This window comes from Pipistrellus kuhlii, unplaced genomic scaffold (assembly GCF_014108245.1).
Source record: "Pipistrellus kuhlii isolate mPipKuh1 unplaced genomic scaffold, mPipKuh1.p scaffold_m20_p_4, whole genome shotgun sequence".
NCBI classification, from domain to species: Eukaryota; Metazoa; Chordata; class Mammalia; order Chiroptera; family Vespertilionidae; genus Pipistrellus; species Pipistrellus kuhlii.
In genome coordinates, this window is record NW_023425540.1 from 83,181,824 (window position 1) to 83,203,277 (window position 21,454).

Sequence of the window (21,454 nt, forward strand, 5' to 3'; positions counted from 1 at the left end):
TCCTCCCAACAGACATCTTTGTTTGCAAACTAGCTCCTGTCATCTCCTTGCTGGAAACTTCCTGGACACCTGGCTGAAGCCATTGCCCCCGAGCCCGCTGCCTGTGTTAGAGCACGCTTCACTTTCCTTGGTCCCGTTTCTTACTTTGTGTTTTATGTTCTTGCCTAGCTCTCCCACCAAATGGGCTCCCATTAGTTTGGGTGGTTTCTAGTCTCCCTGGTGCCTGGACCGTGTGTGAGGGACACACAGACACACCTGCTGATGGATGCCTGTCTTTGTGCTCTACAGGTGGACTTTCACTGCTGGATGTGTGGGAAGAACTGTAACAGCGAGAAGCAGTGGCAAGGCCACATCTCCTCGGAGAAGCACAAAGAGAAGGTTTTCCACACTGAAGACGACCAGTACTGCTGGCAGCACCGCTTTCCAACAGGGTATTTTAGTATTTGTGATAGGTAGGTTTCTTACATTGCCCGCACGAAAACTGCTGCTCTCGCATATTTTTGATGGTCATTATGTCAGTAGACAGAATATCTGGGTGATAAATCCTCTAATATTGGAGGCTTAGATTTGGGCCCAAAGCTTTATAGTTGCTCTTTGAACATTTCTTCACTCTTCTGTGGTTACTGGAAAAGGTTACTACTCTGCTATTAGTTTGAAATGTCTTAAGATTAATGTGTTTATTTGAATTTGTCCAATTTTTTTTTTTTTACAGTTGCTGTCAAAAGCACTTTTTTTCTTTTTATGTTGAGAGTATTATAGGTGCCCCCCTTATTTTCTTCCCATTGTTCCCCAGACCATTTTTGAGTTCCTAGCCATGATTGTCTAACCTTTCGCCACAGCTTTTCTTGTAGATGTTCATCAATTTTGAAACTACCTTTAAATATTTCAAGTGTAAATCTGAAACTTACTGGGGTCAAAGGAGAATGTGTCACTCCTGTGTTTATGCGGAAATTTTTTAATGGCAAATGAGATAATTTTGAATTGCTTCTCATTTTGTTAAAACACTGTTGATATTTAATTTCCAAGTTTAGATCCATGTTATACTTAAAATTATCTAAGGCAGTTCTTATTAATGTCACTTCTAATTTTTCTACCGTGCATCAGGAAGGATTGTAGTCCCTCTTACTCCCATTTAAACAGTGTTTTTCCTTTTTTAACTAGATTGCAAAAATCAGGAAAAATTTGTTTAATCAGTTTATCTAAAGATACATTTGCTTAAGAAAATGTTTGAATTGTAGCAATAAAATGATATTTTTCATTAAATACATTTAAATAGCTTATTTTCTCTATTGTGGATGTCAAGGCTGTAAAATATCCATTTTTCTAGGCTTAAGATTTTGAACTAAAAGTTTTATGCAAATCATAATGATAGGAAAGTGTACATTTTAAGATTTTCATAAACAACTCGTGGACACTTACAAAGCTGATTGGTCCTGACAGGTATATGAATGGTACCTGCACAGAAGGGAGCAGCTGTAAATTTGCACATGGAAACGCTGAACTTCACGAATGGGAAGAAAGAAGAGATGCCCTAAAGATGAAGCTCAACAAAGCAAGGAAAGATCACTTAATTGCCCCAAATGATAATGACTTTGGAAAATATAGTTTTTTGTTTAAAGATTTAAACTAATATGCTGGCTTTTATGTGTGTTACCTAATCAGAGCATTGACCAGAAAAATTGAAAGTGTTCTAAGGAACGTAGCAGAGGAGCTGCAGATTTTCTGCTTGTATTGGCGTCTATCCTCCCTCCTGAGCAGCAACCACAGTAGGTAGGAAAAGGGCTGTTTAACAGGTATGGCCATGCTCTCACAGCACCATTGGCATCAAATGGCAAAGTGACTGCTTCCCGGTTGCCATCTGTTGAACAGATTTTTGGATGAAGTGTGTTGGGGAAGAGGATAAGGTTATGTCTAGGACAATTCCTTGAGATGGTCCTTCAGATAAGAACCATGATGGTGAGAGATTAAATACTTGTACTAGAATCAGAACACATGATGGATGAAATTCTTTACACATTTTAAACAGAATGAATTTCTTTAATAAAGTTTGCTACTTATCTGTATGTAGGTTGCTAAAAAGGATTTTCTTAACTCAGATTTTAAGCCAAATAACCATTTAACACTAGTATACGTTAAATGGGGTATTTTTCTCTATTTGAATGTTTCACTATATAAGGGAACTGAGGATAAAAATGTGCATTGAGAATATTTTGAAAATAATCAGCTGACTTAAATTTTATTTCTTGGTCTTTTGCTGTTAAAATGATGATTTTGAAAGATTAAACTTGTACTGTTGGTATTGTGTAGTGTATGGACCAATATTGCCTGTAATAAAGATTTTATATGTAGATGTCTTTTAGTTTTTGGTGTGATGCTTTCCCCCACAAAGAATTGTTGTGAGACAAGTGTCTAGCCTAATTCCCTCGATAGATGTTTGATTGTTAAAAGATCCCTGAAGATATGGACTGACAGAGACAAAGACAGAGCTAAGCTGTCCTCTCTGAGACTAACCCGTTTCAGAAGCTGGAACTCAGCCAGCTAGGGAGAAAAGTCATCATCCAGGTGTGGGTGGCAGATACTCATGAGGACATTGCCAGCGCAGAGTCCTTGTTAGGATGAGGGATTAGGGAGAATGGCTGACAAACTTTGAATCTCTGACAAACGGATCTGCCAGGATGTGATGTACCAATCCTTCAAACACTCAGGCAAAGTCACTGCTTCACCATGACCTTGAATGAGTGGGGTTTGGGGGGATCTGCCAGGTTGTGATGTACCAACCCTTCAAACACTCAGGCAGTCACTGCTTCACCATGACCTTACATGAGTGGGGTTTGGGGGAAACAGATGTTTGCTTATAGAGTCCAGCCAGGGTGGAGGGCAGGGCACAGCTTCAAGTAGTGAGATGAGAGCAGCAGAGTTTAGCAGAATCGGCACTGCAGTGATAAGCAAGTCCCGTGACTCCTTGAAGGTTGTAGGAATGACTGGTTTTTCCCTTGTGTGTGGGAAGGCGGTGGGACCAGTTTAATTTGGCAGGTGCATTAGGAATGCATCTTATTTGTTAGGAGGGACACTGTCTGGCAATATTACTACTCTGCTAGGTCTTCCTAGTTTGACAGTCTTCATTAATTTCTCTCTTCGTACTTCTCCCAGTCTACTTTTGTCCTCTTTTTCCAGGGAGAATAGTAAATTTAAAAAAGTTTCCCTGGTGATTCGTCTCAGTTTACAAATTAAAAAGCTGGTTGTCTTAACCTTGGGAATATAGGCTTGAAACAGAGATGGAGATCCTGTGAGTGATCTAGGTGAGAGTCTTGTTTTTCAGTCCGCATTTTCTGTACTTGGTTTTCAATCTTCTTGCAGTTGATTCTTTGTGCTCTCAGCCATCCTTCAGTAAACTCCATTTCTACCTAAGTGAGCCAGTGACTTGCTCTGGTTTGCACCAAGAACCCCCCCTGCCACAGCCTTGGTCTCAGCATTACGAAGCTAATGAATTATTCAAGGTGAAGTTACACTCTATCCTATACCAAAGGGGTAATTTTGGAGGAGGACAGAGTCTTGTGATGGGAATGGGGTGGGTAAAGTATGAAAGAGCAAAAGTCCAATACTCACAGCAGGGGAAACTGTAACCACTGGCATATCTACTTGGATATGTTTATCTCCACAGGATGCATTTTTCCCCCAACATTTAAGAAAATGAGAGCGAGTTACTGTTATTACCCATTTTACAGGCGTGCAGACCGGCACAACAAAAACTACCATTTTAAAGTATAATCTCATGGTTTTCAGTATATTCCAAATAGTAAGATGCGAGAAGCAGAGTGTTTAGCAGTGTTGTGATACAATTATCACACTCAGGTATTTTTAAAAATATGTTTTACTGATTTTTTACAGAGAGGAAGGGAGAGGGATAGAGAGTTAGAAACATCAATGAGAGAAACATCGATCAGCTGCCTCCTGCATACCCCCTATTGGGGATGTGCCTATAACCAAGGTACATGCTCTTGACGGGAATAGAACCTGGGACCCTTCAATCCAAAGACTGACACTCTATCCACCAAACTGGTTAGGGCCACAAAGAGTTTTTAGAATATTTTCATTCCTTAAAAAAAAACCCACAACCTAATTCCCCCCCTTGCCCTCCTACTCAAGCCATAGGCAACCACCTGCTTTCTGTCTGTATGGATCTGCCTGTTCTAAGGGAAACAACACATAATGTGACCTTTTGTGACTGGCTTTCACTGAGCATATTGTCTTCAAGGTCCATCCATGTTGTAGCAGGTTATGAATATTTCATTCCTTTTAATCACTGAATAATACTCCATTTTACTCATTCACATTTTATCCATTCCTCTGTTGATAGACATTTGAGTTGTTTCGCTATTTTGGGCTCTTGTGAATATGAATATTCATGTACATGTTTTATTGGCTGCAATAAGCTGCCCTAGGAAGGCTATGGGAGGTTGCAAGTGGGTCCTTGCTCTCAGGGACTCTTTCCTGAGCCCAGTCCTCCCCCTCTGTGACGGAGGCACTCAGGGCAGGCAGGCTGGTGCTGGAGGTGCTTGCCTCTGCCCACCACCCTCACCTTCCCTGGGCTGTCTGCTTTGACGACTGTTTGCAGAGTCCTCCACGTTGTCTCCCCTTAGTTCCAGGGACCTGCATCAATTGGGAAACGAAAGGAGAACACTCCCCCGGGTAGTGCAGGTTTCAAACACTCTTTAGTTGACTTCTACAAAGGATAAATGCCAATTTCTGGGAAGCTAATTTTGGGGTCTTGATACAAAAGACTCCAAGAAACATTGGAGAGAATACCATTGTCCAGAATACCCAGGCTTATGGAGTACAGGCTTCCCTCTTTATTATCTGCCAACCTGTACCTTGTTTTTACATATCCCCCCCCCCCGTTGGTTAAGTCAATGCTTAGGAGCTTTTAAAAAATAACGAACCTGCCAGGACCGGTTTGGCTCAATGGATAGAGCGTCTGAAAGGTCCCGGGTTCGATTCCGGTCAGGGGCATGTGCCTTGGTTGCGGGCATGTCCCCAGGAGGGGTTGTGCAAGAGGCAGCTGATCAATGACTCTCTCTCATCGATGTTTCTGACTCTCTATCTCTCTCCCTCTCTGTACAAATAAAATATATTTTTAAAAAAATAACGAACCTTATTTCTCTCTGGTTCTAAGAAAGGATTAATATGTGGGATATGTTGAAACCTGTTACTGGGAAATGTTTTCTTCAGTTTCTCAATTGATACAGGTCCCTGGGACTTTGGAACTAAGTGGAAATGAATGTTGAGGGCTCTCTGCTAACAGCTTCAAAGTGTGTTTTTAAAAATATGTATAAAACCCAAATATTCTTCTTGCCTCCTATGCTAACTCTACCACTGGGTCAGGGTATAAAAAGTGGTTACAAAAGCTCATCTTCTGGTTGATGTGGACAAGTTAGGGCTAACCTAGCCTTGAAGAGCAGTATAGTCTGACCCTGACAACCTGCTGTATTCTGCATTTATCATTGTTTCAGAATATTCTAGTGCCAGAGCAGCAGCCAGATGACTAAAAAGAGAGAGGAAAGGGCCATACTTTTATTAGTGTAGGGTAGTTTCCTGGCCTACAAGCTTTGTGGGTCTCAGGAGATTAACCTACAGGCAGCATAAGTACTTTGAACCTTATAAAAAGCCTGTGCAAAGAACAGACGTCTTATGGAAGTGTAGGGTAGATTGTAATAGCAACCTACTGTGAATGGGGAACTGGCGACTTCTTACCATATTTGTCTTCATTAGCATGTAACTCAAATCTACATAAAGAAAAGAGAACTAGAAATGGCAAGTAAGAAGGTTAATATAAATTTAAAAACTACAAATATGTATTTCCACTTAACTTGTTTTTAAAAAAAATTCTTTATTGATTAAGGTATCACATATTTGTTCTCATATCCTCTTCTTTAAACAAGATTATATAAAACAATATAAACACTGTTTTATTGGGCTTGCAACATAACAGATTAAAAAAGAGTCATAGTAACAAAAGAGAGGAGGGAATGGAGCTAAATTGGAGCAGTTTCTGTATCACTAAATTTATAAATCTGAAGTAATCATTCCGGAAATTCTAAAAAAAGTGTATACTGTAATCCCTAGAGCAACTTTCCCTTATAACAAAAAAGTTTAAAAATCATTAAAGGAATTAATGGTATACTAGAAAATATCCACTTACTATAAAAGAAAAAAAGTAAAGGATAAAAAAAGATGTGAGATATAGAAAACAAATAGCAAAATGACGGTAGGTTGACAGGCATTTCCGTGAGTTGCCTCATTTAATTCTCAAAACAGCCCTGAGAGCGAGTTACTGCTATTACCCCATTTTACAGGCGTGCAGACCGGTGCCGAGGAACAGGTGGTTCCCCGCCTCTCTCCCGTGTTCTCGGACACTTCTCGCCTCCGCACGTGTTTCCCTACGACCTACGTGAAGCGGAGCTCACAGACGGCACCTACTTCCTCCGGGGACTGTAGTGAGACGGGTGGGCACGTGTTCTGTTACCATCCCGGCTCTTAAAACGCGGTGCGCCAGGCAGAGACGCTCCGGGTACGACGTTTCCGTTTGTGGACACCGGGAGGACCTCGGGGCGGGAGGACCTCGGGGCGGGAGGGGCCCGGTGCTTGGTCTAGCGCATGCTCTGTGGGCGGAGGGCGGGGCCCGCAGGGTAAAGGCGGGGCTTCAGAACGTGTGGGCGGGGCCGGGAGGCGGTGCCGGTGCCAAGGTCGAGGGGGCGAGGCCTTCCGGGGGCGGGGCTACGGGGCGGTGTCCGCGTCCGCGCAGACTCCGAGGGCGTAGGGCGGGGCCGCCTGCTCGGGGGCGGGAGCCGCGGCGGCGGCTGGGCTGACGTGGAGGGTCACGGTTAGCGGGCACTACGAGTTGCGGGATTGGGGCACGACGGGCCGGGCCGGGCCCTTGGGCCCTCGGCGGCGGCGGCGGTATAAAGCTGGCGACGGAGAGCATGTAATGTCGGAATGCGGAGGCCGCGGCGGCGGCGGCGGCAGCGGCAGCAGCAGCGGCGGCAGCAGCAGCGACGACGCCGAGGAGGAGGGTGGCGGCGCCGGCCCAGCGGGCTCCGGCTCCCTCAGCCCGGAGCCGGCCAGAGCGTCCTCGGCGGACCGGTTCCGTCGCGGACTGCGCGGGGCCTTCCTCATGGCGCGCCGGCGCCCGGAGCTGCTCGGCGCGGCCTTGGTGCTCGGCTGCGTGCTGCTCCTCGCCTTCAAGTTCACCTGCAGGTGAGGCGGCCCGCACCCCGGGACACCGGCCCCGCGCCTCCTCGGCGGGGCGGGCGGCGCGTGGCCAGGTTGTGGGTGGGAGCGGCTTCCGCGGCGTGAAGTCGGAAACTGACTTCCCTTGCGGCTTTGCCGGCCACTTTCCCGTCGCTCTGGCCGGCCATCCAGCCATTTGGCGAGGTTTTCGGGTGCAGCTCGGCGCCCCTTCACCCCATTTTGTACCGACGGAGGTGGGCCAGGTTCTGAGGTGCTCAGTTGGGGTTTCTCGGGGGATGCACCTGTCACTTCTGCCTGAGCCGTAGAACCCTCACCTATCACTTATGTTGTGTCCTTTATGCTTCGAATGTGATAATTCACAACCATTGGAGAGTCCCCAGACCCCTTTCAAAATTCATGCAGTCATTGATCTAATGACTATTTATTCGCAACTCTTGGGGCGCACTCGTCCAGGTGAGCGATGAAGATAAAAGCTTCTACTTCAGTGGGTGGGACAGGCAGTAAACATGTAAACTTAATTTTTAAAGGGTTTCTGTCAGTGCTGTACGGAGAATGGAAGCAGGGAGGGTGGGGCAGAAAGGCTTTCCTAAGGAAGCCACATAGGAAGCTTACACAAGAAGGGGAAGAGGCCAGCATGGGACGATCTGGGGGGAAGAGTGTCCCAAGGAGAGTGAGAACCAGAAGTGCGAAGGCCCCGAAGCTGGACAAGCCTGGTGTCTTCCTGGAACTAGGAGAGGCCTGAGCAGGCTTATGTGTAATGAGCAGGGAAGATGAGAGTGACCACAGATACAAACTTCGCTTTAAATTTCAGGAGTAGTTTTGGCCTCCCGCACAAGTGTATCTCTTGGGACCTTGATTTACGTCTGTGTTGCCATTGAGTGGCATATTGGCCGAGAGGAAGATTTCAACTTGAAACATTGTTATTGAATATGTTAAGTGCAGAGCTGTCCCGCTCGTTGTAGGATGTTTAGCATCCCTGACTTGTGCAGATGTGACAACGGAAAATGTCTCCAGTCATTGCCAAATGTCCTCTGGGGAACAGAATTGCCTGCTTGATAACTACAGCTTAGCTTACAAGAATGCATTTATTAATGTTAATTTAATGCAGACTCTGAGAGCCTAGTGTGGGTCATTTAAATTTCAGTTCTCAGTAAAGTCTGGATCTGCTCTTTCTTGTCCTTCCAATTTATAGATAAAGGACTTGAGCTTTGGTCATGTTAAAAAACTTGCCCCATATCACATCTACCTATTAATTCCTTATTGTCAGGTTCTAGGCTCTTAACCTTGCTCTTTATCAATAACTTCTTTCATCAAAATGTACAAAATATTTTACAAGTAGAATAATTGCAAGGTGGCATTTGGGTTTAAATTAGCAAGAGAGGTATTTCCTCCCCTCTAAAGGTGGGGAACTTACTTACATTAGCTTATCTGTCTATAGAAATAATGACTTGCTAGATATGAAAGCCCTTTCAGATTTCAGGATGAAAGAAGAGCCGACAGAACAAGATCCCTGCCTGCTTCAGTGAAGAGAGAGAGCCACAGCTTGTCTGTCCAGCTCCTTGCTCTGCCACTGGCAGATGTGACAGGCTTTTAATAGACTCAGATTGAGTTTTTTAGAGTCCTATTTGATTGAAAGGTGTCATGATACTATTTCTTCGCTGTACAACTGACTTAAACATTTCTGACCCTCTTTTTCTATTTTGCTTTTAAGATCTTTGTGTTAATGAAGACAGAGGCTTAATGAAGAGTGAAATTTTTAAAATTTAATTTTTGTTAATAGCTCCAGACCTGAAATAAGGGAAAACCCTCTTCAGTGTCTATTGCTTAGCTGAGTTCAACAAGATAACATTAAGAGGTTGATTTGGGGTTGAAACACAACTAATAATTCTGTATTTCTGGACATTTAATCTCTATCCTGTGTGCCTTTCTATGCATTCAATCTCCCTGACTTCCTCCTGCTCACTTTCCTTTTACCCTGCTTTGGAGAAAAATATTGTGTGTGTATATAATTTATTTTTTATATAATCAGGAGTTGCAATAGGCCTTCTTGTTTGCAATCAAGTCTTGAGTTTTTAGTACTTGAGACTTTGACTTGAAAGCTGCAGGGAATCTTTGATCTAGGTATAGTTTCTCAAAAACTGTTTAGCAAATTTAAGAGTTAAATGGAAACTTGTGAATGTGTCTCATGGAACAGAAGCAAATGTCTCTCTTCCCTGGTTAATGCTTGTTTTTTGAAGTGCCACGTATGTTATCTGGTATGTTTACTCAACATGCAAAGCAGTAATACTACGTTGATAATTATCCTTTCCTTGGCCATCATAGACCTACATTTTCTCTCAGATTATTAACACTTAACATGCAACTAAAATAGTAGGAAAAAAATACCTCCAAAGGGCAGAATTTTGGAACTCTTGAAAATGTGGCACTCTTGCACCACAGGGCTTTTATGATGCTGCATGCTGTCTTCTTGTCATTCAGATCTCAGCTTAAAAAGATAACCACTTCACACATCTACAGGAAATAATGAACAACATAAACTGATGAACAAAAACAGACCCAGAGAAAGAGAAGCAGCGATCAGATTCTCAAACCTCAGAGGGAAAGTAGGTGAGGGTGGGGATAGGCGAAGAGATCAACCAAAGGACTTGTGTGCATGCATATGGGCCTAGCCAGTGGCCATGGACAACAGGGGGGTGGAGGCATATGTAGGGAGGGGGTTGGGATGGGAATGGGGGGGGGGGGGATAAGGACAATTATGTGATACCATAATCAATTAAAAAAAAAAAAAGTATGCAGGCCAGACAGGAATGGCAAGAAATATTCAAAGTGATGAATAGCAAAAACAACTAAGATTATTCTACCCAGCAAAGCTCATCAGAATGGAAGGTCAGATAAAAAGAGTTTCACAGATAAGAAAAAGCTAAAGGAGTTCATCACCACCAAACCAGTATTATATGAAATGCTAAAAGGTATTCTTTAACAAGAGGAAGAAGAAAAAAGTAAAGATAAAAATTATGAACAACAAATACATATCAACAAGTGAACCTAAAAATAAAGTGAATTAAAAATCTGAGGAACAGAATAAACTGGTGAATATAATACAATCAGGGGCATAGAAAGGGAGTGGACTGATAATTCTCAGGGGGAAAGGGGAGTGGGGGTGCGGGAAGAGACTGGACAGAAATCGTACACCTATGGATGAGAACAATGGGAGGGAGGTAAGAGCAGAGAGTGGAATGGGAACCAGGTGGAGGGGAGCTATAAGAATAAAAAGGAGAAACAATTATAATCATCTGAACAATAAAGATTCATTAAATTAAAAAAAAAGAAAAAAAAAAAAAAGAACCGCTTTTACTAGTTAAATTTCTCTCGTAGCAGTGATTGTTTTGTGTTTTGTTTGTTGTTTACATGTTTGGTTGTTTGCCTGCCTTCCTCTCTGAGAAAAATAAGCCCCTGGAGAACATATCCCACTCACTTTGGTATCTAGTCCAGTGCCTGCAGCACAGTAAGTTTGTTCAATGAAAATTTTATTGAATTACAGTGGAACCTCAAAAGGCTGTTCAAAAATTGAATCATTTTTTCCCATTAGAAACAATGTAAATTGAACTAACCCTTTTCAGACCCCCAAATGATTCCCTGTTTTAACCTTTCATATGTATACCAGTGACCTGATGCATGGGTTCATGCACATTGAAAGGAAATTAATCAGAAAGTGGCTGGTGGGGCGGACAACACCCTGGAGCCAATCCCCCACAGTCCCTCCTCCACGGCTTGAAGGGCATCTTTGGAGTGTGGGGGGGAAATCCTTCCAGCAGGTGGGGTCCCTTGGCCTGGCCTGTGGGGATTGGCAGAAATTGGCTCTCCAGTATCCCCCGAGGGGTCCCTAGTGTGAGAGGGCACTCTGCAAAGTTGTTGTGTACATTATTTAGAATGCAAATCAAGAGTGCAGTAAACCAGTTTTGGGGCCGACAACGTCCCAGTGTGGCCCTCGAGAAATTGGCTTCCTCTTTGGTTTCAGGGTGCATCACCCGAGAATGACAACTGCTGCTGCCAAGTCACAGCAGTTCTGCAGCTCCTGGGTTGAGTGTCTGCCCCCTGGTGGTCAGTGCATGTCATAGTTACCACATGGTCAGACAATAGGTCAATAGCTTAGCCTTTTGTATATAGGTAGTACAAGTATAATGTATTGACGGATCTATAAATAAACACTTTAAAAACAAAAAGGACTTGAAATATAAATGAAAATTGAACAAAAAGGCAAGGAAATGTATAATAAAAAATGAAAGTTTAATAACAAGCAGCAACAAAAACAAAAAAGAAAATATTTACAACACAATATCCTGAGATTTTAACTTGGGTTAACTGACAAATATTCACACATTCTCTCCTTTATTTGTTGCCTGAGAGCCTTGTGACTGATCATATAGCTATCAGCATGAAAGGGTTGTCAAGTTGAAAAGCAAATTGTTCGAGATGGCAGATGTTCGAGAATTGATGTTTGACTGTATTTTGTGACTGAATTTTTCAGGTTATGAAGATATTTCTTTATTTTTATTTATTTATTTTAAATATATTTTATTGATTTTTCACAGAGAGGAAGAGAGAGATAGAGAGTTAGAAACATCGATGAGAGAGAATCATCGATCAGCTGCCTCTTGCACACCCCCTACTGGGGATGTGCCTGCAACCAAGGTACATGCCCTTGACCGGAATCGAACCCGGGACCTTTCAGTCTGCAGACCAACGCTCTACCACTGAGCCAAACCGGTTTCGGCAATTTCTTTATTTATTTTTAATTTAATGAATCTTTATTGTTCAGATGATTATAATTGTTTCTCCTTTTAACTCCCATAGCTCCCCTCCACTTGGTTCCCATTCCACCCTCTGCTCTTACCTCCCTCCCATTGTCCTCATCCATACGTGTACGATTTCTGTCCAGTCTCTTCCCGCACCCCCACTCCTCTTTTCCCCTGATTTTATTATATTCACAAGTTTATTCTGTTCCTCAGATTTTTAATTCACTTTATTTTTAGGTTCACTTGTTGATAGATATGTATTTGTTGTTATAATTTTTATCTTTACTTTTTTCTTCCTCTTGTTAAAGAATACCTTTCAGCATTTCATATAATACTGGTTTGGTGGTGATGAACTCCTTTAGCTTTTTCTTATCTGTGAAACTCTTTTATCTGACCTTCAATTCTGAATGATAGCTTTGCTAGGTAGCATAATCTTAGTTGTAGGTTCGTGCTATTCATCTTTGAACATTTCTTGCCACTCCTGTCTGGCCTGCATAGTTTTTGTTGAGAAATCAGCTGATAGTCATATGGGTGCTTCCTTGTAGGTAATTAATTGTTTTTCTCTTGCTGCTTTTATTTATTTATTTATTTATTTATTTATTTATTTATTTTTCTCTCTTGCTGCTTTTAATAGTCTGTCTTTTATTCTTGGCATTTTTATTATGATATGTCTTGGTGTGGTCCTCTTTGGATTCCTTTTGTTTGGGGTTCTGTGTGCTTCCTGGACTTATAAGTCTATTTCTTTCACCAGGTGGGGGAAGTTTTCACTCATTATTTTTTCAAATAGGTTTTCAGTATCTTGCTCTCTTCTTCTGGCACCTTCATAATTCTGATGTTGGTATGCTTGAAGTTGTCCCAGAGGCTTCTTACACTACCTTCAAATTTCTGGATTCTTTTTTCTTTTTTTCTTTCCCAGTTGAGTATTTTTTGCTTCTTTGTATTTCAGATCTTTGACTTGATTTTTGCGTTCTTCTAGTCTGCTGTTGGGTCTCTGTATAATGGTTTTTATTTCAGTCAATGTATGTTTAATTTCTATTATAGTTGGTCCTTTTTCATATCCTCGAGGGTCTCGTTAAATTTATCGGCCTTTTCTAGGAAATTCTTGAAAAACCCATAACTGTGGTTTTGAACTCTATATCCAGTTGTTTGTTTTCCTCCATTTCTTTCATTTGTGATCTGTTTCTTTGTCTCTACATTTTCGCTGCTTCCCTGAGTTGGTAGGGTGGCTTTGTGTGCTAGGTGTCCTATGTGGCTCAGTGGGTCAGCCTCCCACTTACCTGAGGTGGACACTCTTGGTGCACCCCTTTGTGGACTGTGTGTACAGCCTTGTTGTAGTTAAGTCTTGATTGTTATTGGTATCACTGGGAGGTATTGACCTCCAGGCCAATTGGCTGTGAAGACCTGCTGTGTCTATAATGGAATAACTGCTGTGCTGGAGATATGCTTATGTGGTAGGACTTGTTTCAGTGGGGCTTTGGTGCTCACTGAATCTGCCTCTTGAATGTGTCGCTTATGGATGTGAGTAGTTGAAACCTGGTGTCATCTCACACTGACCACTAGATACACTACCTTCTGGACTTCCAATGGGGTGCAGTTCCGCTACTGTCTGAGGCCACCCAGCAGGAGCTATAGCAAGAACTACAGTTTTCTCTTCTTGCTTGGGGTTTGGAGGTTTTGGAGCTGTCTGACTGGAGCTGCAGTTTATTAGGTTAAGCTGCGATAGGGCAGGCCATTTATATGCAAAAGCAGCTGCGTGGAGCTTGGGTGGGTTTGTAGATTGTGCAGGGTGGGGTTTGTAGATTGTGCAGGGAGTCACTAGGCTAGTGCTTGGCAAACAGTGATGGCTGCCAGTCAGCCATCTCTGTGTGTCCGTGTTTCCAAGTCCCTGCATCCTGCGCCCCAGTGCAATAAACAATGATTGCTGCGCGCACCTCTTCAAGTAAGCCGCCTTCACTTTCCGACCAGATGGCATACAGTACAACTCCCCATAGGAGTTTGGGTCTCCAGCGTCTCCCTAGAAACGAGTTCAGAGTAATCGGGAGCTTGTCTCCCTTCTGGTTGAAAAAGCAGTGCACCCAGTTGCCTGCTGCCAGCCTGATTCGCATGCCTCCGAACCTCAGCTTTTCAGCACTTGTGCACATCTCAGTGCTCTTTTTTCTTTCCTTCTAGTTGTAGAACTTCCACTCTTTCCTGTGGTTTTGGGTGATAGACGTTTTATCTTTTATTTGTAGTTTTGAAATTGTTGTGCAAGGAAGCAGTTTAGGTATTTACCTATGCCACCAGGTTTTTTCTTTCTTTTTTTCTTTTAATGAAGATATTTCACATAGACAAGCTTCCTGATTGCAAGGTTAAAATTTTAGTTTGAGTTAATATATTTGCTCCAACTTTTAACACATTTATGATGTTCATAATTTTTGGTTAAAATAGTTAAGTGATATATTTAAAACTGTCGTCATAATTCAGGAAGTTAACACCTTTTAGATGCAGAGGAGAATCTGGGACTCTTTTCCTCATACTAAATGACCCAAGGCTCTTAGAGAAGCTTGGTTCGAAGTCTTGGGTGTTGATATATGTTTCTTTTTTAAAAAAAATATGTTTTTATTGATTTCAGAGAGGAAGGGAGAGGAGGAGAGAGATAGAAACATCATTAATGAGAGGGAATCATTGATTGGCTGCCCCCTGCATGCCTCCTACTGGAGACTGAGCCCGCAACCTGGGCACGTGCCCTTGATCAGAATTGAACCTGGGACCCTTGAGTCTGCAGGCTGATGCTCCATACACTGAGCCAAACCGGCTAGGAAGATATATGTTTCTTTTTTGCAGTCAGCTGCATATCTCAGACTTGTCAGCACCTTCACATTCCTCCTTCCTACTACATCTTCCATTGGTATGTGCAGGGGCTTGATTCCAGGACCACCTTCGGATACCCAAGTCCTTGGATGCTCAAATCCTTTACGTAAAGTGGTGTAGTATTTACCTACAACCTACCCACAGCCTTCCATATATTTTAAGTAGTTCTAGATTACTTATAATACCTAATACAATGTAAATGCTACATAAATAGTTGTTATACTGTATTGTTGAGTAAATACCAATAAGAGAAAAAGTATGTACATGTTCAGTACAGACATAACCATGGTATGCCTAACTATGTAGTACACATCATCAACAATGTAACATTTTTTAAAAGAATATTTTTGATCCAAGATTGATTAAATTCATCAATGTGGAACCCAGAGATACAGAGGATTGATTATACTTGGCTATTTTCTGAGAAACCGAATTATCAAATTCATTTGCACACCTGTAAAGTTAAAGCACAGTTAGGCATCCCTCGGAATCATACCTAGGAATGCAAATAGGCCTTCTGACACTTTGATTCTTTCAGACTGTTCTTAATAACACTAGAGGCCCAGTGCACGAAAATTCGTGCATTGGAGGGGGGTCCTTCAGCCTGACCTGCACTCCTTGTAGTCCTGGAACCTCGGGGGATGTCCAACTGACGGCTTAGGCCTAGTGGGAAGTGGGCCTAAGCCGTCACTTGGACATCCTTAGTGCTGCTGCAGAGGCGGGAGAGGCTCCCTCCACCACCACTGTGCTCACAGACTTTAGCCCTGCTTGTGGCTGAGCAGAGCTCCCCACTGTAGGAGTGCACTGACCACCAAGGGCAGCTCCTGCATTGAGCATCTGCCCCCTGGTGTCAGTGCACATCATAGCGTGTCATTCTGCCATTAGGGTCAATTTGCATATTACCCTTTTATTATATAGAATATGTCTGGATTTATATTTAATTTCCTTTCACATATGTTTAGGTGAGGTAAGTAGGGGAGGTTTGTTCATTTCACAAGTTACTGAACTTTATAGTAACAGCAGCTACTAAACAATGAGGATCTAACAGTGCAAAAGACAGTATCCTTGTCCTTAGGGAGTTAATGATATATCTTGTAGAGTAAATAAATAATAAAAAGGTAAGATAAGTAACAGAATGAGGTGAGATGTATGAAAGCAACCAATAGGGAGCTGAGAGAAAATTTTCTCAGTACCCTTCTGCAGTTAGTCTCTTCTCCACTCTCTAGTCTAGATAATCACTGATGCTGATTTATTTCATTATAGATTAGCTTTGTCTGTTTTGGGATTTCATATAAATGCATTCATATTATAGAAGGTGGGCAAAAGTAGGTTTATATTGGTTTGTATGAAAAGTAATTTTATATACATATACATATACATATACATATACATATACATATATATATATATGTGTGTGTGTGTGTGTGTGTGTGTGTGTGTATATATATATATATAATGCCAGCTACCGGAAAGCTGTAATGACCAGAATGACTGATGCTATAATGCCCACTGCGGCCAGCGAACAGGCCTGTTTGGTGGGTGGGGCCAGCTGGCCAACCTCCTATAGCTCCCCCCCACCTGTCCTGCCCCTCTGATCAACTCCAGTTAATACGCTTTTAAGTTTTCTCAAAATTGAGTTAATTGTAAGCATTTCATATAGAAATCTTATTAGTAGTAGCCACATGTGCTCCCTCTCCTTAATTCTGAGCAAGCTTACCTGGTGGCTCTGAAGTCCTGGAGATCAGTGACTCCTGTGGAGAACAGGATTGCAGAGATCAGGGGCAAAGAACGGGAGTGGATTGATAATTATCAGGGGGAAAGGGGTGTGGGGGATGCAGGAAGAGACTGGATTAAAATAGTACACCTATGGATGAGGACAATCGGGGAGGTAAGGGCAGAAGGTGAGGTGGGAACTGGGTGGAAGGGAGCTATGTGGGGGGAAAAAAAGAAACAATTGTAATAATCTGAACAATAAAGATTTATTAAATTTGAAGAAAAAAAAAAGATTGCAGAGAGATGAGGTGAATCTTGGGTGTGGAGGCAAGAATGTGGATTACTCAAAGATATTCTCTGCTCTCCACTGCCTTCCCACTTCACATGTGGGGAGACAATATTATAGAATAATTTCTAGCATATATTTCATATCTTCATTTTCTCAGCTACATATTGCCTTATTGCAGAATATTTAAGTTTCATTCTCCTTCCACATGAAGCTGTTGTTGGAGAAAATAAACTTAGTGATCTTGTTTGTGTTTACTCTTTTTTAGTCGAGCAAAAGATGTGATAATACCAGCAAAGCCACCTGTCAGCTTTTTCTCCTCGAGGTCTCCGGTTATTGACCTCTTCCAGGGTCAGCTGGATTACGCAGAGTATCTTCGCCAGGATTCAGAGGTGGTGCTGCTGTTCTTCTATGCCCCATGGTGTGGACAGTCCATCGCTGCCAGGGCAGAAGTTGATCAAGCAGCGACTCAGCTTTCAGACCAGGTAATGTTGACATTTGGCCTAAGAAGCAAATGACTGTCAGTCCTGTTGCAGAGCAGATTGTCTCTATAGAGACAACTTACCAACTGACTGATTTTGCCAAGGTGAAGACCAGGAGCACTTTTAAAATTCTAAAGCCTTCTATAAAGAAACAAAGGATTTCTGATTGTGATGATCCTAATCAGCTAGCAGCAGGAGGGGGAACAGATTCTGCATCCTGTGACTAAGCCAGCGCTCATTTCCAGGTGCCATGCTATTTAGTTTTTGTGTTGAAGTATTATAGGTGGGGAACTGAACGTCCTAGTTGATTATCTCATTGATATTTGCTAGTTAAGTATTTTATTTAGGAGAAATTTATTCATTATGACTACAGTGTAGCTGTCTGACATTTAAATACCCGTACTTGGACCAGAACTATAACAGATATTTAATGAACGAATGCAACCTTTATAATAGATAAGAGGGATATATAGGCATATGAGTTATCTGTGACAGTGGTTTTAAGCCAAATGGATCTCAGTTGCTTTTTATAAAACAAGTATTTGATATTTATTCCTTTTTATGCCTTAAAAAGGAATTCGTAGATAAGAAAAACTTCCTACACATAAAATTTCACAATAGTTAATCTAATGACCTATTTAAACTTAAAGGGAGAAGGGAGCAAAGTCATATATAATTAAATCATATGTGTTTCAGTTTGTAAATGCTTGGACAAAATAGATCCTTGTACCTTTATATAGAGTTACTATGGATGGAACAGTTACAAATGTAGATTGATAAAGGTACGTGTTGGACTTTGATACCATGGGGGCATTGCACTTGGTGATTTTGATTTTTCTAAACAATGGACATCTGTTGGTAAAGTTCTAAACTAATCAAAGTACTTTTTGCCCTCAGGTGACACAGAAATTGCCTTCCTAAGAAATTCAGTGTATAAAAAAACCATGTTTTGGTTTCACATATAAAATGGAATTAGGTTCTGGGCTCTAATAATAACAAATGGGTTTTCTTCAACATCTGTGTTGGGCAGGGCATTTAAAACTGCTCTGGAATGAATCTTCCCTTGCAGAACAATTTTGAACATTGCAGGATATCTACTGCAGCCCCTGCCCAACCCCCACCACATGCCTTGTAGCCTTCCTGACCCCACTGCCCCCTCCCTCCTTTCCCTAGTCATTGCAATTCACTAAAAAGCATCCACAGACTTCTAAAAGGCTGCTGTTGGGACCTACTGATTTGAGGTTACTTAAGCAGGCAGCTGAGTTCCAGAAGTTCATTTGGAACTCTCAGTTGGCTTTTCTTCGAAACAGTGTTTTAGTAAAAAAAGGGAAAGACTCTTCGAAACAGTGTTTTAAATGGTGACTAGACTTCCTTCTCAGCCTAGTAAAGCATTTTAAACCATTATATATCCCCGAATGGAGTACCAATTACTGTTTAAATATAACTCTTCATTCCCTTAACACTGATTCTTTGGGGTGGGATATGATTTTGTGTTCCAGCTGTGGGTCAGTGGATTTAATCTGTTCCCGTCTTTCCTTTACACACCCTCCCCCTTTTAAATGGCGAATAGTAACCAAACTGGCAGATACTTCCAGGGAGGAAACAGGAACTGTAATGGAGCACTGTGAGGCAAGTAGTATATTAGCATGAAGGAAATCACCACTTTGCCAGTCATTCCCCAAATTTTCTGAATTTAGAGAACAAGTGAAGAATATATATTAGACTATCAATCACTTATTATTTTACTAGAGACCCAGTGCATGAATTTGTGCACAGGTGGGGTCCCTTAGGGTGGCCTGTGGGGATTGGGCCCCAGCTTGCGCCCCCAGCCCTGCCTGGCACCCCACTGTGGCCTGGCACCACCCCCTCACCTGCTCAGGCCCCCCACCTGGCTTCCTCAATGCCTCTGAGCTGGGTGGTGGCTACACCCCCCCCCCCCCCCCCCACTGCTGGTTGCAGTCTGCAGGGCGATCAGGCTCCTGCTTGTTCCCACCTTGGCCTGGCACCACCCACTCACCTGCTCCACCATGCCGTTGCGGTCCCACTCTCATTGGGGCCCATAGGGGCACTTATACTGCCGCCCACTGCCAGCGCTGCTCACCATGTTCCGTGCCGCCCCCTGGTGGTCATTGCTCGTCATAGCGAGTGGTCAAACTCCTGAGGGGACAATTTACATATTAGGTTTTATTATATAGAATTGTCAACTTAAGCAATATGCCCTTTAAAGTGATTACATAGGAATAGTATTTGGGAGTGCCTAGCCTTATGCTGTTTCTCACAACAGCTCTGTAAGCTGATACTGGTTTTCCTGTTCTTCTAAGGCAAGACCTCAGATTTAGAGGGCACAACAGTTTGTTAAAGATCACAGGACAAATGATTGAGGTCATAGTGCCATAAACAACTGACCTGCTCTGCTTTTCCCTTTCCCCCTAAATTTTCCTAATTGCTTTCCAAGTTCTCAGTAGGAAAAAGGAGCAGGTTTATTTTCAGAAATGGGCAAAAATATTTTGAGCCACATTGCTTAGTAAAATGGTAGATTCTGCCTTATTTTTGGGTAAAAAAATGAGATGTCACCCATAAGTAAAGATATTTTGCTTTTCTTTCTCATGAATAGACTCCAAAAGGAGCTGTAAAGAGTTTCCACTAAGTTTGAGCAATATTGCTATCTAATAAGTATAAGCCACCTAAAATAACTATAGTCTTCATATTTTTTTCAGTGCTAATTATAAGTTTTTAAACATATAGTGGAGGTAAAGGAATTTTCTATATACTTACCACTTAAATTCCACTGTTAACATTTTATTATGTATTTATCCATCTTATCCTTCTAATCAGTGGTTCTCAACTAGTGGCAGTCTTTTCCCCCTCCCCCGCAGGGGGCCTTTGGCAATGTAAAGAGAGGTTTTTTGGTACTTGAGAGGGAAACACTGGTGGCACCTAGTGGAAAAGAGACTGCTAAATACTCTACACCACCCTTTGTTTACTTTTGTTGTAGAGCAGCCCTCACAGCAAAAACAAACATAACAAGGAAAAAAGCCTCACAACAATTTAATCCCAAAATTTCAATTCTGCCAAATTTGAAAAACTTTGCACCAATTTAACTATTAATCCATCTTATTTTTGGTCCATTTCAAAGTAAATTGTAGACATAGGGACACTTCTTAAGTACTTCAGCATCCATCTATAAATATGTACTTAATCTATATTTTTTCTATTCAGTCCTATATTTTAGAAATAGCTTTAATAATCTGTTATTTTTATTAGTTTTTAATGTAATCATTTGAAATGGTCTTGAAATTTGTGATGTTTGATTTGTATATTTTTTTCATTCTCAGATATTTAGTTTGACTATCAAAAGGCATATCTTTCTATTAAGCTTTCTTGTTAATCATGCTTAGAAAAAGCTCTGATGCTCATTCACTTTAGAATTCAAAGGAAATCATTTTCCTCTTGGGCCAGACTCCAAAGTATTCAGTCCTAGCTGTACATTTCAAATATTCTAAAAGTGTTTTGTGGTATAAAAATAAATAAAAGTCTTTATCCTGTTAGTTGGCAAGCTAGCATGGAGTCTTTCTTTTTTATTGCAGCAGTCAGTGATGACCTTCTTTGAACTCTTGAAAACAATTTTTTTTATACTTTCTGTTTCAGAGAGGAATAGTTCCATAGCTACAAGTTTGCCTTTTACGTTTTTGTAGTTTTTCAGTTGTTATTCATAGTCATTTAAAACCTTTTTTTGGCTCTGCAGGTGTTGTTTGTGGCAATTAACTGTTGGTGGAACCAGGGGAGATGCAGAAAAAAGAAGCATTTTTTTTATTTTCCTGTAATATATCTGTATCATCGGAGGTAAGACATTTTAAGTAATGTTTCTAATTCCAACTAAGTTTATCAATTTTGAAGTGATTTTTCCCCCCATTTAAAATATTAGCTAGATTGAGAAAATATGTATAAGCAAAAATAAATAGACAAAAGGATCTGGATTATTTTATCAGCCATATATAATCATTATGTATTTAGATTTATATTCATATATATATATATATCTCCTCTTCTTTAAAAATAAACAAAGCATTACCCTATAG

General features: G+C 41.6%; 2 protein-coding genes across 16 annotated transcripts in view; both read left to right on the forward strand.

Moving 5' to 3' along the window:
- ZC3H7A (zinc finger CCCH-type containing 7A) overlaps positions 1–2,354 on the forward strand; it is a 37,387-nt gene extending 35,033 nt beyond the window's left edge. For all 8 annotated transcript variants that reach the window (XM_036411090.2, XM_036411095.2, XM_036411093.2 and 5 more), the window contains 2 exons: positions 289–452; positions 1,441–2,354. In XM_036411090.2, coding sequence (XP_036266983.1) covers positions 289–452; positions 1,441–1,630 — 354 coding nt within the window. In that variant the 3' untranslated portion in view covers positions 1,631–2,354. The remainder of the gene's footprint in view (positions 1–288; positions 453–1,440) is intronic.
- A 4,482-nt stretch (positions 2,355–6,836) lies between these two features.
- Positions 6,837–21,454, forward strand: part of TXNDC11 (thioredoxin domain containing 11) — a 67,866-nt gene continuing 53,248 nt past the window's right edge. Inside the window, exons 1-3 of one of the 8 annotated variants that reach the window (XM_036411098.2) lie at positions 6,837–7,254; positions 17,162–17,378; positions 21,121–21,218. In XM_036411098.2, coding sequence (XP_036266991.1) covers positions 6,986–7,254; positions 17,162–17,378; positions 21,121–21,218 — 584 coding nt within the window. In that variant the 5' untranslated portion in view covers positions 6,837–6,985. Of the gene's footprint in view, positions 7,255–17,161; positions 17,379–21,114; positions 21,219–21,454 lie in introns of those variants that run through there. The other 7 variants (XM_036411096.2, XM_045571679.1, XM_045571681.1 and 4 more) reach the window with 7 other exon arrangements.